At 38.5% G+C, this 17,590-nt stretch overlaps 1 protein-coding gene across 1 annotated transcript in view; it reads right to left on the bottom strand.

Moving 5' to 3' along the window:
- The window catches only part of cdh10a (cadherin 10, type 2a (T2-cadherin)), a 58,524-nt gene that overhangs the window by 31,710 nt on the left and 9,224 nt on the right, over nt 1–17,590 (bottom strand). Inside the window, exon 2 of the mRNA XM_038275617.1 lies at nt 17,182–17,523. Within this exon, the coding sequence (XP_038131545.1) occupies nt 17,182–17,391 (210 nt within the window). The 5' untranslated portion in view covers nt 17,392–17,523. The remainder of the gene's footprint in view (nt 1–17,181; nt 17,524–17,590) is intronic.

The following is a 17,590-nucleotide window of genomic DNA, read 5'->3' as shown; positions in this document are numbered from 1 at the left end:
CCTATAACAAACTGAAACTACAGCTCCCAATACCCCTTGCTCTGATGTCACACCAGAGGTGAAAAAAACCCTCCACTGGTGTCTTTTGCAGTAAGCCACTGCTTTGGAAAGAAGCTCCATCGTAACCTAGTGCCAGCTTGTTTAAAAAAAAAAAAAAAATGGTGAATCATGTGTTGCTGCACCTTCGCTGGTTGAAGCTGTTACCTTCCCTATTATTCCATCCAAGAAAAGGCTTGTTAAGCTTGAAGCCTTCATGAATGTAGAATTTGCAGTCTTTCCCTGCACTCACACTTTGGTTGAATACATTTTAGCCTATGCAAAGTGTAGCTGTCTGTGGATATTTCATATCAGCAATCTGGTGTCTTAAATCCTACTTCTGAGCATTCTGTTCCTTTAACAGCTTATTAATATAGAGACATTTTTTTCTGTTTTTTTTTTTTACCGATAATTATAAATCAAAGTTGTTAACGTTAACTATGTGTTAATTCAAACCCAGGTCCACAGTTGATTCGATATCCACATTGACTGATACATTAAGTTAATTGTTAATTGAACAACTGAAGTGTTTTATTTTTATTTTTTTGTCATAATCATTAAATCCTGGTAGCCAGTATGTTAACATAGATCAGAAGACTAATGTATAATTTCCAATTGGAATTATTCATGATATTAATAAGAACAATTACACAACATAGCATTGCCATCAGCATTTTTAATGGTTAGAATCGGGTAATCCTAAGGTATGTAAAGTTTGTAATTTACTGAATGAAACAATCTTGTTAATCACAACAGGTCTTAACTGAAAAAGTTAGAGAACGACCTAATTTCAAACAGTGAGACAAAAATAATATTAATATTTGAGACAGTGAATGTAAACATTTGGAATTAGCTGATAATAATAGCAGTGTAGTTAATGTATTAAATGCATTGATGTTAAAGATATTTAAATACAACTAAAAGCTTTTTGACAGTATTTATTAAGATTTTATTTTTAAAGGTCTGACTTAAGACTACAATATCATATCTGTGGCTCAAAGAAAACTAGAAATCTTTAGTCTCTTCCAAAAGCAAGTTAGAAACGTGCTTATAAATTTTATTTTATTTTTATTTCATGTACTGTTGGCTTCAATGAAGTAGTTTGTAATTTTTATATCTCAAAATATCCCTTTAAGTTATGTATATTTCATTCTTCAACTTGTAGTAATTGTACTGTTATTTTGTCTTTTTTATTGTCAGTATCTTATACGAAATCCTCATTCAAATGTTCAGCATCCTTCTAAATAGTTCAAAATATGGTGCATACAGCTCTCCATAAACTTGATAGTAAACTATGAAATAATGATGTAAATCCACCAAGGAATCTGTCACTAAATCTTTCTGCTATGTCAAAGTCTATGTCACCCATTAGTCAAGGTCAAATTAGCTTAGATTTTCTGCCAGATTGGACCTTTAAAAAATGACAAAACTCTGAGCCACAACAACAATTACTAAAATTAGTCACCTCTGACCCATCCATCACCTTGCAGAAGCCTGATGTCACTGAGGAGTAACGGCAGCATATTGTGAAAGACATTTGATTCAAGCTCATTACTGCACTGGATCTGTCAGCAGATATATTTAGAGCACTATCTCATGGGCTCACATTTTAAATGACAAGGAGTTAGGGACGCAGAGTGTACCTCAGTGGCTTATTAATATTAATGCCTGCATGCTGCGCGGGGAAGTAATTATTTTTTTCCCCCACGTTTGGAACAAGCGTTGCCAACAGCACAACTTTTGGATGGAAATCAGAAAATGCAATGCCAGAACGGCCACTGTTCTAGGGTAAGAATTAAAGAATGGGGACAACTTTAGGAAACAAGATGCCGTCAAGTTCAAATGAGCAATATACGTGGAATTTGACACTGCGTCTGAAGATATTGTCATGCAGATGAAGCCTATTTTCCAAAGTCTATTAAAGGAGAATATTAGTCTGCTTGAATGTTTACTTATTCATTGTTGTGAATTAGAATTCCCTCCTGAGCTTGAGGCCAGTGAACCAAGGATTTAAACTGGATGTTATGGATGTAAAAGCTGCTGCAGCTATTGACTATAATTTATGGGATAATTTAAGTAGGAAAGTATATGTATGAATTTTCTTGCCCCAAAACAGGCTTCTTATTCTAGATAAAAAGCCAGCTTAGATGCAAACGGGAGGACCAGGATTGCAAATTGGCAAGGGCTAAGAATCCAGCAGTATGCGTTATTTGTTAACGCAAACCACATCCCATTATAAAAAATAAATGAGAAACAAACACAGAAGCACCTTCTTGCTTTTGAAAGCTCATAATTCAACAGTAATCCTTCATCCTCTACTTCCAAACCAAATGTTTATCTAGGATATATGAAGTGCGGGGAGGGGACAACGACTGATCTCCTCAGCAACATGAGAGGAGTATATTTCATCAATGTTATTCAGAGCCGAGCCTCTTCAAATTTCTTCTTAATTAGGCCAAAAGAATTTCCGACCATGAGTTGCCCCCCCACTAAGATTGTGATTATATTTTGAGCGCTGGTTTTCATGTGATTACCATACTTCCCTGTCTGTGTTGCTAATGCTGTACAATAATTAAAATATTAAATGAACCAACCAAAACAAACAAACAGTCATCAAATATGCCTGTACTTAATCTATGAAGCAAAACAAATGTTTCATTCTTTGTAGAAACTTGTTTTCATGATTGTTAAGTGAAAGAAAAACTCTATAGGGATCTACATTATATAAGGTCAATATCTTGTTAGATGGTGAACCTCCAGGAGATACTCAAACCTTTGAAGATCCTTGGAGGGTTTTCTTCTGGTATCACCCTGCATTAATGATATGTATATTTCTATCATTTCTGACCAACTTGCCTGTTATACTGTTTTCCAACAGCATAACATGCATAATAACTTACAGTACTGTGGCGATGCTCGGTTGGGTCAGGTCTATACGAAGGGTTTGCTCTAAATGACAGTTTTCAATGATTTTCAATAAGTATAGTTTTTGTTTTATCTTACCGGAACATTGACTTTCATGTGTTTGCCACAAACCCTACATCCCATGTATTAAAAAAGATCTGATTTCTTGACTGTACCACTGCTGCACAACAGATTTTCCCACCTGAGCTGTGGATCTTGGCTTTTCCTCCAGAGATTATGAAATGAACACAAACCATCAAGCAGCCTCCCACTTGCTGTACTTTTTAAATGTATAGCTGCTCAAGGCTTTGGGTGATATATTCATTCTGATTCAGAAGTACTGCTAGTAGTAATAAGGCTGTTCATTGTGGCAATTGCACTGTAAGAATTTTTTCTCACCTGACATTTTGCCAGAAATTTGCCTGGCTAGCAAATTCACTCTGTGGCCTAAAGGCTTCACTACATCATAAGATTTGCTGGTTGTCAGTTTCACCTCAACATGGTGGTTCTGGATTTGATGGAGCAAGTCACAGTGATTTATTTACTTTAAAGTGCCTAACAAAGCAACTAGTACCCATGGGTCTAACAGAATGTTTAGAGATCCTACCAGTACAGGGATTTCTAGAAGCTAAAGGCCAGAGGTAAAACGAGGACATTGGACAAGTCTCCATACAGTTGTAGATTTACCAAAGTAGGAGTAGTCCGAAGCAGCTGGATGGTGATTCCAAGCAAGCTAAGGGAGGATGACGATAAGACCTTTTAGGGCTAAATTAAAATGACTTTCTTAAAAGTCACAGACAAACCTCTTAAGAGCATTCCTTACTTCATCCTTTTGTCAAAATTACCCTCAATTGTGACGAAGAAAGCTTCTCCCTGCTGTGCACCTCTACCCCATTTCACAGGCAAGGATTTTTAAATTCCTACAAATTTTTCTAACGGGTATCATTATGAAAGGGTATTCTGTTATCTGCTTCACCTGTCAGTGGTAATAATCTTCTGCACTATTAATGTAGATCTAAATATTTAGACGGTAAGCTTTTTTGTCATTTATTCCTGCAAATAACAAACATTTGTACAAACAGTGACAGAGTGAATTATTTAAAAATATGTGAGGAACACTGATTTATCCAAAAAAAGTACAACCTCCAATAAATATATCTTGCTTCAAAGGCTATGAAATTAAGTTATACCCTTTGCTAAGATATAAATGTCGGTTAAAACCTATATTCATGACTTAAATCTGTTTCAGTTTGCACAGCTTGGAAAAAATGTCTTGGTAATTTTGAATAAGTGTGCCACAAAGTGTTTTTGCACAGCCTCCTGTTAGAAAATCAAATGTTAGCACATCCACACTATATTTGTAGAGACTTAGCTGCTCGTCTTCCAAGTCCCCGCTGCACAAGTACAGCCTCTTCAAGGCCTTACAACAGAAGCACAGAGGAGAGCCTTGATGAGTTAAATCGCTTTGCACAAACACTGAGGAATTGTCAGTAAAGCAGCAAAAATCATTGGCAATTCTTGTCAGGTCTCTGGTAAGCATTGCTTGCTGCTGCAAAGAGGAGATAGCAAAATAGAGCACAGAATGGATTCAGAATAATTACTCTTTCCCCTCTCTCTCCTTGTGCCTTTTAAGACCTGGGCTCTGATTCTTCACCGTCCTATAATATCGAATCTGCAGGTTAAAGTTGCAGCTCACTGTATCTCTTAATGCGCTTTGCTTGCGCGAAAATTTATCAAACGAAGCCTTCGCAAATTCCCTTGGATGCTTATTGTCCAAATATTAGCACAACAAAGCAAGCTACCTTGAATATTTTAATTTAGGCCAGCACATTTTGTTTACAAGGCTCAGCACAATGCAGTGTACCAAGAATTTAATAGGATTTAGCTCACTTCAAACACACCACTCCAGTGCTCCTGAATCCAAAGTTTGCGGCTGTATTGCTCAGCATTGCAAGTGTTCACACTTCACAGCCTCGTTTAAGAAGTAGGCCACCGCAGCTGCAGACAGCACAGTACTCACACTCACTAATGGCCTTCTGAAAGAATGTTAAAATAAGACTTTTTTATGGGAGGGGTTTACACACTTTCTTTGCACTTGATTGCATAGTATATGAGTGGACTAGCGGATAAGCTTTGCTTCTTCAAATAACGTCGACAGCTGTAACAAATCAGAGGGTAAAAGGTTGGAAATCCTACAAACGGAATGAGTAATTGTTTGTCTATGTCATTTTCTGGTATCTGTCAGCAGCATTCGCTAAGCCAGAAAACAGCGTGTCTTTTGAACGCTGCGATAAGCATTATTGTAGAGCAGAAGTGCACTGCTTTTTCTTTCAGCTGAGCAGAGGGCTATAAAAGACTGACAGTTCTTTACATCTAGTTTCACTGCCATAATCAAGAAATCAACCTCAAGTGACAGTTAGTGAGTGTGCTAGGGCTGATTGGAGAGGTTTGATTGAATGTGAAATAAACAAGGTTTCCCACAGTGCACTGCAAATGGCTATTAAGTGATCTTTATGCGGAAGACCATCAAGGCTTTGATAGCATTGTACAGAACATGAGTTCTTATTGCACTTTTATTACTTTCTTTGTTTCCCTCTTTCTTTATGTTTCTTTCAGTCTACCTTATGATTATACAATTATGTTATGTATGTAATATATAATCTATGTCATTTATGTAATGGGCAATTATGGGCTTAGCAGAGACTTGAAAATCCTTAGACTAACAAAAAGGAATAAAGCTCATATGCTTTTCTTAATTTATGTCATTTTTTTCAGATGTACATTTTTATTTCATTCAAAAGATCAGGTCCTAATATTGGTGCCTTAGGTCAAACACAAGTCTTTAGTTTTTGCTGAGTCCAATCTCTAGTATGTTACTTGAAGGCTGGTCTCTAGCAGACCAGTTCAGGTCAGTCTCAAATTTTTCTACAGTACAGACATTTTTATATCTAAGGGAAGCATATTCCAGGAAATTACAGCTTTTTTCTTTTTGTATTCTTTTTTTTATTATATGTTGTATTTTTGTATCTTTAATGGCATCTTGCTTTAACTCTTTGTACTGTACTGTATGTAAGCTACTCCAACCAGAATTTCCCTGAAGAAGTAATGCCAAGGGATAAAAAAGTTGAGTCTAAACCCAAGTCCAAATCAAGTGCCCTGCATCTTCTAGATATGTCTCTGTTTTCACCTGCTTCCATCTGAATAAAATGGCTGAATTACATTCTCGGTATGCAGTCAAGTTATCCAGAGTCCTGCTAATGACTTGATTATCTAATTAAGGTGTGTGGAAGCAGAGGCACAGCTTTCAGGACAAATATTTCAAAGACTGAAACAAGAATCCTTGACTTGACTGTATTCTGTAGCCAAAAGTTTTAGTCCTAAGTTTTTGCTGCGTTAGTAAATGACAAATGTTTTTCGGTTAAGGGGTTAAACATGCAACCCATGTACAGGAGACGCGGTCAGTGAGGTGGCCATCACGGGTTCAAGTCCTGCCCCAGTGACTTTTGCTGCATGTCTTTTCCCTCTCTATAGTAATGTTTCCTGCGAAAATGAAATCCAATAATGCAAAAAAATATAACCTTAACAATCAAATTTTCCCTATTTTATCTTAGTCCAAACCTCCATTATTTTGCTCTAAGTTCAAGTCAACTGGGCAGTCATCAGGGCAGATGGAAGTCTTAAGTGATTTGCCTCAAGAGTAAATAATATCTCTGACACAAATTAATATTCTTACATAGGATTCACTCTATTTGCTGTGCCTTTGAAAGAGATTTACTGAAGCATATTATCATATCATTTAAGTGTGGGTATACACAGTAAAATGCTGATGATCCAGGTCATAGTCATTCCGTAAAAGTTCAAAAAATATCAACTGGACTTGGTTTCCAAGATTTGACGATGTTTCGCCACCTCTCCAGGAAGCTTTTATCCTTAGTAAAATGTTTAGCCCTTTTTGGTTCAAGTTTCAGCCTCATTGTGTGTCCTGTGTCCTGTGGTATACAGAGTGTAACAAGGGAAGATTTGTCTCTCACGACCAGCTCCTGATTATAAATTGTTTGGTCAGAGGAAAATCCAACATTTTTGATATTCCGTCAACTCTCGTGAGGTGATCATAGCATGCCGTTGAAGGAGAGTTTCGATTTACCTATCCCTTGCGTATTGCACATGTGCACACTTCTTCTCTGACTTTACTTCTGGATAGACAAGTCCGACCAATGCTTTATCTCTAGAAGGCTGAGTCCAACATCTGATTTTTTGTCGTGCAGGGTGAGCAGTCGGATTGCATCAGAGCATCGGGGCGTACAGTGTAAGAACAGATATCTTCAGCTGTAAACTTTTGAACACTGTGGTTTTGTTGTAGAGTTTGAACAGTAGCTGAATACCATGATTGAACACTCATGAACACTTTATATCTTTATATTTTTTTCCAAAAATGTATCTTAACACCTAAAATTAATACTTGTAAATGTCCAGGCAATATTTTCAACATTAAAGCAAGATATGTAATATTTACACCCCAACACAAAAATGCATTCTCTTTTGTGGCTCAAGAGAAGTAAATCAACACCCTCAAACAGCAGACATCATTTGGTTTTTAGGCTAAATCGGGTTGGTCTGTCATAGTCTTAGATTTCTCCAGAAATCATTGTTGAAAATCGGGTTGTGTTTGGTTTGTCTAATGATAGACCCAATTTTCAAGATCTTTACAATGATCTGACCAATATTTGCTTGGTGGGAATGCTTTTTTTTTATACAGAAAGGCCATTGCAATTGTTAACCCTAGTGTTCAGTCTTCCCAATCGATTACTATAGCACATGATTTAGAGGCTTTACTTCTACTTACTATGAGTCATCAGTTTAAAAGATTATAAGAAATAAGTCCCAGAGCATAATTATTAAGAGTTAACACTACATTTTAGAAGGTACTTGATTAATACTTAAATAGAAAAAACACAAATACACTAGATGTTATGAAATAAGCGATCCAACAAGTGGTTTAGTTTTGAAACTCACACAGGCCTGTTACTTCCCCCTATTGTTGGTAAAATAATAAATGTCCTAGGTAAAGTTTTTTTCTTTTAAATCCTTCATTGTTGTTTAATGCAGAGTGCAGTTTCATATACAGTATCTGCATCTCTGTACAGTTAAGCTGAAGCTAATTTAAACAGGTATTATATAGGCTATAGTCTGCTAGTCAACCCCCGCAACCCAACTGGCAAAAGCTCTATAAGCTCTTGTCTGTGCTTTACAGTCTGTGAATGTTTGCTTTAGTTTAGAATGAAATAATAACACATTAACTTTAAATTTCCGTTAACTCCTGTTACTACAGGGAGCTTTCTGTGAACATTGAATAAATGATTCATACATACTGTTTATAGTGTTACCATGGCAATCATTCAATTATGTACTCTATGGTAAGGGGAAAATACTTCTTCCTATCCAGCTAACCTTCACAAGTCATTATATTATTATTATAATATAAATATATTTCATTCGAAACCTTGAGTCAGGCAAGTCTATTTTTCAAAAAAATTTTTTTTTTTTCCATACAGAAAGCCCATATCCTTATCTTCAGCTACCACAGTATACATATCAGATTAAATAATACTAATAATACTACTTATACTTCAACGATAGCATCAAGGTGTTGCTTTATTGTATCTATTATATTATATCCGTTGGTTGTGCTGTTCTTTTTACATCTCTTTGCAGATGATAAAGCAGACTGAAGAGGTTTTATTGTTATCTCCCTTTTATCTTTTTTTTCTGTTTTTCCTTTCCTGTTCTACTTACTGTACATTGCAGTGGCCATATAATCTGTAATACTCTCTGCATGAATTATAATAAAGCTATTTATAAGCATAAGTCAAGCGGAACTCTATGGCGATAGCCCTACTGCTCAACTTGTAAAATCTGTTGGGCTCTTTTTGGCACCAAGACAATTATTCTTATTGCCACATTGCCAGACGGGACACCATGAAAAAAATAATTATAATAATTTGTTTGTAAATTCCTTTCTGTATTTTCATTTGTGCCCTTCTTCACTTGCCATATTATTTATTTTTCCTTCTCAAAATGGCCTCATTATAGGTGCACCGTTACCCTGTCCTGCTGAAATTATTGAATTTTCCGCTATAAGGATCATAAGCTATTTGTAAATCTTTAGGTCTATTAATAACTGTATGACTGCTAGAGAAGTTTATGTCCTCATTTACACCACTGTTTAAGTGGTGAATCAGACAAGCATTTCCCTGTATTTTCCATCATTTTCCCTTTTTAATACTCTCTTAAGACTAACAACTTCTTGTGTTTTACCTGAGCAGCTCTCTTAAAGTATAGGTTGCATTTGTAAAGAGCTACTTTCTTACTAAAAGAAAAGTCGAAGCATCAATTTTTTAGAATTCCTTGAGTGTCACAAGGAGCTAGTTTGGGGGCATATTCTCAAAGAATTATGCGCCTAAGACATTTAGTTAAGAGCCCCTGACTGTTGAAGAGAGGATTGATGCCACGGTTAGATCCAAAGACAGCAACAGTTCACGAGTATTATAGGGAGTATAGAAAAGCCTCAGCAGAGTTTGAATTTTACTGTTCACAAATCATCATGTTGAGGACATTTAAAAAGAAACAGACTGGTTCGAGCTGATAGAAGGGCAACAGTGACTCAAATAACCACCCGTTACAACCAAGGTGGGCAGAAGAGCATCTCTGAACGCACAGTACGTGGAACTTTGAGGCAGATGGGCTACAGCAGCACAAGACCACACCGGGTGCCACTCCTTTCAGCTAAGAACAGGAAACTGAGGCTACAATTTGCACAAGCTCACTGAAATTGGACAATAGAAGATTGGAAAAACGTTGCCTGGTCTGATGAGTCTCGATTTCTGCAGCGACATTCGGATGGTAGGGTCAGAATTTGGCATCTACAACATGAAAGCATGGATCCATCCTGCCTTGTATCAGCGGTTCAGGCTGGTGGTGGTGGTGTCATGGTGTGGGGAATATTTTCTTGGCACTCTTTGGGCCCCTTGGTACCAATTGAGCATTGTTGCAACGCCACAGCCTACCTGAGTATTGTTGCTGACCATGTCCATCCCTTTATGTCCACAATGTACCCAACTTCTGATGGCTACTTTCAGCAGGATTATGCGCCATGTCATAAAGCTGGAATCATCTCAGACTGGTTTCTTGAACATGACAATGAGTTCACTGTACTCAAATGGCCTCCACAGTCACCAGATCTCAATCCAATAGAGCATCTTTGGGATGTGGTGGAACGGGAGATTCGCATCATGGATGTGCAGCCGACAAATCTGCGGCAACTGTGTGATGCCATCATGTCAATATGGACCAAACTCCCTGAGGAATGCTTCCAGCACCTTGTTGAATCTATGCCACGAAGAATTGAGGCAGTTCTGAAGGCAAAAGGGGGTCCAACCCGTTACTAGCATGGGGTACCTAATAAAGTGGCCGATGAGTATTTTTCTCTCTTTTTTTTCTTTTCTCTGGCCTGCCCTAGTCATTTCTTTACAGTGGGAGCAATGATTGTCATACGTGTACCTTATTAAATTTTGAGTTTTCTTCCAAAAAGTGCCATCAAACTAAACAAAAAAATATTGTCTACTAGCTCTTGACCAAACAACCCCTCAATATATTTTCCCGAGGAAAAACACCTGAAGAAAATGTTAAAAAATCCTGAAATATTATGTTTCACTCTTGTAAATATTGATATAAAGGTGTATGCTTGAGAAAATTAGAAAGAGACAGTATGTTTGATTTTCAGAGGAGGAAACCTTTGCTCATTACAATGTTTAGAGTGTTGTAATTTTTCCTTACATACTCTGAAGTTTGCTTAATTTGAAATTTAAAGTGGGTATGATATAAAGGTGTGTTTGTTCAATCAGAGATGTTAATTCAATTTTAACAAAAAGTAGAAAAGCAGGACACTTGTTATTTTTCCTCTAAGAAAAACTTTACTAAAGTTTGTCAGAAAATAATGATGCCAAGTTTGGGCTTCTGAAACAATGTGACAGAATATCGATAATTTAGTTATTCAAATACTGGAATAGATACTATTTTGGCTTAAAAGAAGAACAGCATTTTGAGAAAGGAACCTTGTACCAACTGGGGAGCATGGAGGTGGAAATCTTATTGTTTGGGAACGCTTACCTTCAAAGGCAAATGACAGTTCCCTTAAAGAATCCACCTTCAGTTTAGGATTGTAGAGCAAGATTTAAAGCAACTCTTACATTTTAAAGCTTAACTAGAATTTGACCAAGCCACATGACATTGACCCACAGTATACAGTTAATCGCCAAACTTTCAAAGATGAAAGGTTACTACAAGAAATATCAGGCGGGGTATTATTAGCCAAAGGGGTATTTTCTTTGCTGTATAAGTAAAACAAGCTGTGCTAAATTCCAGTCAATTTCCTATGCATAAATGCTCAGAAATATTGTTTTTAATTATTGGATATTTGTGGATCAGAAGACTCTGCTCTGCTTTGTGCAGATAGATTGTTTATTAGTAGAGGCTAACTAACACCTAGAAACTATTAGAAATATCTAGACGGACATACAACATCAACATACATGTGCTATATACTTTAGATTGGAGATTTGTTTGATGGTTAAACTTGAAATATCTCATAGTCTGGCTGCTTTAACGGGGATAACTACTGGGGAAGAATCAGAAAATTTAAGCAAATTTAAAATACATTTATGTTCTGCATGAGTCATAGTGTTTTAGGGGATTGAATAGAGTAATGATTAAATCCACAGGATGGCACATCATTCATTATCGGACTTGTCAGCAAAATAATGTTTTTCCTGTTTTTCAGCATCTTTCTTGAAGTTCTGTCTTTTTCCTTGCCATCACAGGAAGAGTCTCTCTCTTGTTAGATTTACTGATGCGTATCGCCACGCCTCCCCCTGTAAAACTGAAGCGGAGTGAACCTTCGCCGACGCCACCACCTGTAAATTATTTAACTGTCATGATGTTCTGACAGTTTAATGACTTTAGACACAAGGAGAGTGTGGAGACGGGCGAATATGATTGCCACAAAAGTTGGGTGCCAAAAGGCATCAAAGAGTTCAGGAAAAAGGAAAAGTCATTGATGATTCACCGGATGGCTCCTTTTATACTTCACAGCACCTGCTTTGCTGCATCATCACATATCAGAGAGTGAATTTATATATATTTTTGATTGATATGTTTTCTTCTTTTCCATTTTGTCTCTCTTTTCTGTTTTATATACGCTGCACCTTTCTCCTCACACCTCATCTGGATGATGGTTTCTGCAGAGGAAGTTATCAGCCCCTCCAGCTCCCCCACACTCCCACCCCAACCAACCCTTTCACCAGACACTTGTTTTCTCCAGAGACTGAGGTGCCTGATGAAAGCAAGCCTTCTTCTGGGAAAATTGGGTGTTGACAGTCACCTCATTTCCCTCTGAGTTGATAACGGCGCCGTTCTACCATCCTGCCTTTACGGTGCGCCGACAAGCTGACGGGAACCACTCTGATCTCTCTGGGACTGGATATGAAGAGTGCCAAAATCTCTCCAAACCATTGTTGTTCTGAAGTTCGGTATCAAAATAAATTCCCATTTATGCCCAAAGCTTATGTCAGGTATGTGTCCCATTTAATGTGTTTTCATAACAAACTCTTATCGTCCTCTTCATCATTCCCACTGACCAAACATTGGTTGAACGGACATTGAAAAGACGACATGAATTACGTCCAAACGACATCTACATTTGGCTGAAAAGTGAAAAGCTGTAATTTTCAGATCTACTATTGGACTAAGGTGGGAAAAAATCATTTCTGGACTATGATGGGTCAACAATATTCAGCCCAAAAGCCAATGTCTAAATGACGTCTGGTGTTTGGGTTGTTGTATTTGATGAAAAGTTAAACCCAGGACCGTCTTCAATCCTGTTTGTCAAAGTTCTGGTTGCAAATTTTCTTTAATTATTGCTTCGACTACATATGGGCAAATTAGGTAAATTTTTTTTCCTAAATCTCACATACATAGGTATGTGATAAGTACCTTTGCGTTTCCTGTTTTGAAAAAACTGACCACCTTTTAAAAGGGTTTTAATGAACTTGCTGAACACTTTTTCTCTCAATACATCCATAAACTTGACTGTATTTCTTCAGATTTTATCAAAATACCAACATGTGTAGTTGTAAAGTCGATGGGAGATGACTTAGTTTTGTTTTTTCAAATAATTTATAAAACTGCTAGAAACTAAAATCCTTAAGCATGTTCTCTTTTCAAAAACCCTTGAATAATGACCTGATTGAAAGGAGAGAATTTCTGAACACACATTTTTAAATTGTGACAAATTTTTTTTCATGGAATGTAGGTGGAGACTTTGACAGGGACATCTAATGCATTGATATTTTTTGATCTAAACCTCTTCTCCCTATATTTAGGTTTCTTTTAAGGGTTGAGATGAACCTACACCTTATTTTTGTTTTTTGCAGGTGGTGTGTTTCTAGGATCAGGGTACAAGGTCACTTCTTTTTTTTTTTAACAAATATGATCCTTAATCTGATTTTAGTCTTATCTTTTTTAAATGTGACTCCACTGAAAAAAACACAGGAGGATTTGATGTAACTTGACGTCATTTTCCATTGACATCTTTTACAACTTTGCGCCGGCATTGGCCAGCAGTAATAGCTTTCATAAAGCTAGACGGCAGCTGTGACAGCACTGCTGAGTGGAGGGACAGCGAGATGTTAGACCTCATTAATATATCAAGGGAAACCTTCAAGTCAAACTGGAAGGGTTGCACATAAATCATTTGAATGAGTGATGTAGCTAACGGCCATGCAAAGTTTACACACGCTCCTGCAAACAGAGGAGTTTGCATTGCTAAAAGGAAACTAAGTGGGTGGTAATCTGTCCTTGTTGCAATGCTATAAAATAGATCGCAATGAGTGTCCTGCCTTAGGGTGAGGGAGAAATGGAGCTGATGTATGGTTAGCATAGTCTTTGTGAAGTTGTTGACAACCTACCACTCTGTTTGCATTCTTATTGCAGTTAATCACATGTGGGTTAGTTCGGAGCCACAAAAAGATCATAATGTCACCAAATGAAGGGAACATTGTAAAAGTATTGTTAATGACCTAAACAACAAAAGAAAATGAGATTTCAGAAAAAGGAAAACAGCATCAGGACCTACACTCTGAAAGTACCCTAAATAATACTCTGTCACTCAGCCTGTCAGTTCAGGTAGGAAGCAATGTCTGCTGCTGTTCCATGACTCTGTCTAACCTATGAATTGAATACAGCTCTGTCAAATGTTCAGAGCTTCAAGGTATTTTTTTCTGATTCTGATCAAACTTCACTTAAAGGTATAATAGTGTCATGATCTTGGTGCTAATGGTTTGTTTTTTTCCTTTCCTTATTGCTCCCCTGTCTAATTGGTTCTGCGGCTGATTAACGCCGATCTTTTCCACCTAGTTCCTCTGCTATTTATGTTGTGTGTTTGCCTCCCATCTGCGCTTGGTTATTCGAGTGTTTTGGTGAGACAAACTCTAGCATTCTTTAGCCTGTTCTTTTTTTCTGGTTATGACCAGTTTCTGCCCTGAAGATCTCGAGTTTTGCTTTGCCCCCGTCTGCTCTGTTTGTCTGATCTGTTTCAAACTGATTCCTGGATTCTACCGGCTTCTGAACCTGGACTCTTCGTCTGACTTCGGCCTTGGATTTCCCCTTTGGACTCGGTTGCTGCTCTGCGTTGGCTGGCGCTTGCTCTCTAGGAACTCTGTGGGGCGACGCCCGCCGCTACTGTGGTCTAAACTGCCCGTTCGGATTCAAATGTGTTCTTCGTCAACGGACTGAACTTTGAATCAGGTCAGTGACTTTGCTCCTAGTCATATTCAACTGCACATCCAGTCACTGACCTGTAATCTATCTCTGCAGAGATCCGCCCCTCAGCTGACGAGCAGCCCTGCACTCCTGTTTGCTTATCATAAACTCTTTGAACTTTCCCACTGCCTGACCCATTCTCTCCACTCAAAAAAAAAAATGCACATGCTTAACACTGTACCCACTCATGAGAGGGAACATCTATTAAACATGTGCGAGAGCGTGCAAAAGCCAATTTCTCCTCGTGCTCTGTTTAAAAGTTGCCATTTGCATTGCTCACACAAGCTTACTTTCCAAAAGAAGAATTGCAATTTTTCCACTTTGTCAGACTCAACATCAGTAAGTGAAAATGGGGATGAGCACGTAGGACTGACTTATGTCAACATATCACCAGAATGATTGACAATTAGGAGGACCACTTATTGTGATGATCCAGCCGGAAAAAGAACATCCTCCACCATACCTTTAATATGTCACATCTTTCTACTTGACCTGTCTGCTCTCTTCATTGGTGTTCATGATGTTGTTCACTGATGTTTTAACATATGAGACATGAGTCAAGCAAGTGTAAATTTCTAGAGTTTAATTTAGGGTATCAGAGTAAAGACATTTAAATATACACTATATTGCCAAAAGTATTTGCTCACCTGCCTTGACTCACATATGAGCTTAAGTGACATCCCGTTCCTAATCCATAGGGTTCAATATGACGTCGGTCCACCCTTTGCAGCTAGAACAGCTTCAACTCTTCTGGGAAGGCTGTCCACAAGGTTTAGGAGTGTGTTTATGGGAATTTTTGACCATTCTTCCAGAAGCGCATTTGTGAGGTCGCACACTGATGTTGGACGAGAAGGCCTGGCTCTCAGTCTCCGCTCTAATTCATCCCAAAGGTGTTCTATCGGGTTGAGGTCAGGACTCTGTGCAGGCCAGTCAAGTTCATCCACACCAGACTCTGTCATCCATGTCTTTATGGACCTTGCTTTGTGCACTGGTGCACAGTCATGTTGGAAGAGGAAGGGGCCAGCTCCAAACTGTTCCCACAAAGTTGGGAGCATGGAATTGTCCAAAATGTCTTGGTATGCTGAAGCATTCAGAGTTCCTTTCACTGGAACTAAGGGGCCAAGCCCAGCTCCTGAAAAACAACCTCACACCATAATCCCCCCTCCACCAAACTTTACACTTGGCACAATGCAGTCAGACAAGTACCGTTCTCCTGGCAACCGCCAAACCCAGACCCGTCCATCAGATTGCCAGATGGAGAAGCGCGATTCGTCACTCCAGAGAACGCGTCTCCACTGCTCTAGAGTCCAGTGGCGGCGTGCTTTACACCACCGCATCCGACGCTTTGCATTGCACTTGGTGATGTATGGCTTGGATGCAGCTGCTCGACCATGGAAACCCATTCCATGAAGCTCTCTGCGCACTGTTCTTGAGCTAATCTGAAGGCCACATGAAGTTTGGAGGTCTGTAGTGATTGACTCTGCAGAAAGTTGGCGACCTCTTCGCACTATGCGCGTCAGCATCCGCTGACCCCGCTCCGTCAGTTTACGTGGCCTACCTCTTCGTGGCTGAGTTGCTGTCGTTCCCAAACACTTCCATTTTCTTATAATACAGCTGACAGTTGACTGTGGAATATTTAGGAGCGAGGAAATTTCACGACTGGATTTGTTGCACAGGTGGCATCCTATCACAGTTCCACGCTGGAATTCACTGAGCTCCTGAGAGCGACCCATTCTTTCACAAATGTTTGTAAAAACAGTCTGCATGCCTAGGTGCTTGAATTTATACACCTGTGGCCATGGAAGTGATTGGAACACCTGATTCCAATAATTTGGATGGGTGAGCAAATACTTTTGGCAATATAGTGTAAGTATAATGAAAAAACAAGAAGTTGGCATGGTATGAATATGTTTGTATGTGAAGTTAATGGTTACAACATTGCAAATAATTGTCAAGCACCCATTTTTAAACAGAGGTATACATTTTTATCCTATTAAGTTGTACAGTATATATTAATGTGTAACTATTGTTCAACTGCTATTTTAATATCCTAAGGTTAATGGATAGTTGATACGAGATGATGTTCCTCAGTGTTCACCTTTGATGGCAGCCTCCCAGTGAGGAATCAATGGAAGTTTGATTTTAGGTATAACTGTACATTTTAGCACTGGATTAGGAGTACATTGGAAGGCAGAGGAGACAGACCATTTGTATGCACTCATGTGGATCTGATTGCTCCTGTTAGCTCTGCCCGTAACAATCAGACTTCTGGCAGCCCATCCATCTCCAACCAATTACATCAAACACTTCCCCAACAAGCTAAACCAGCTATAATTAGTCTGCAGACAATGCACTTGGACAGCTTACCTTGCCAACATATTGATGGTCATTTCCCGCGTACTCCTCGAGCAGAAAGAATTGATTCCACATCCATCCCCGTTTGGAACGTTGAAGAACCTTCCCGTCACTCTCTGGCATCCCAAACAGATTCCCAATATTCCCAGGAATGAAAGGAAGAGCAGTACTGGGCCACAAGAAATAGAGCATCAATAGGAGCAGAGCCTGATTGCCTATCATGGTATCCAGTCAGTAGGAAAATGTCCGGAATGACTTGTGATTATGGAAATAAGCTTCTAAAAGGGTAAACACTGGAAGGTAGCCTTGTCAGAACAGGCATTGTATTCCCCTTCACTTGTGTCCTTTAGGATTCTGTGAAGAGAGAAAACTGCAGTTAGTCTGCGCATCTTTTCACTTCACGGTTCTCTTAAAACCTTTG

This window comes from Cyprinodon tularosa, unplaced genomic scaffold, assembly GCF_016077235.1.
Source record: "Cyprinodon tularosa strain WSP-4 unplaced genomic scaffold, ASM1607723v1 ctg97, whole genome shotgun sequence".
NCBI classification, from domain to species: Eukaryota; Metazoa; Chordata; class Actinopteri; order Cyprinodontiformes; family Cyprinodontidae; genus Cyprinodon; species Cyprinodon tularosa.
The sequence above is the reverse complement of the archived record's forward strand: the minus strand, read 5'-3'. Positions and strand labels throughout refer to the sequence as shown.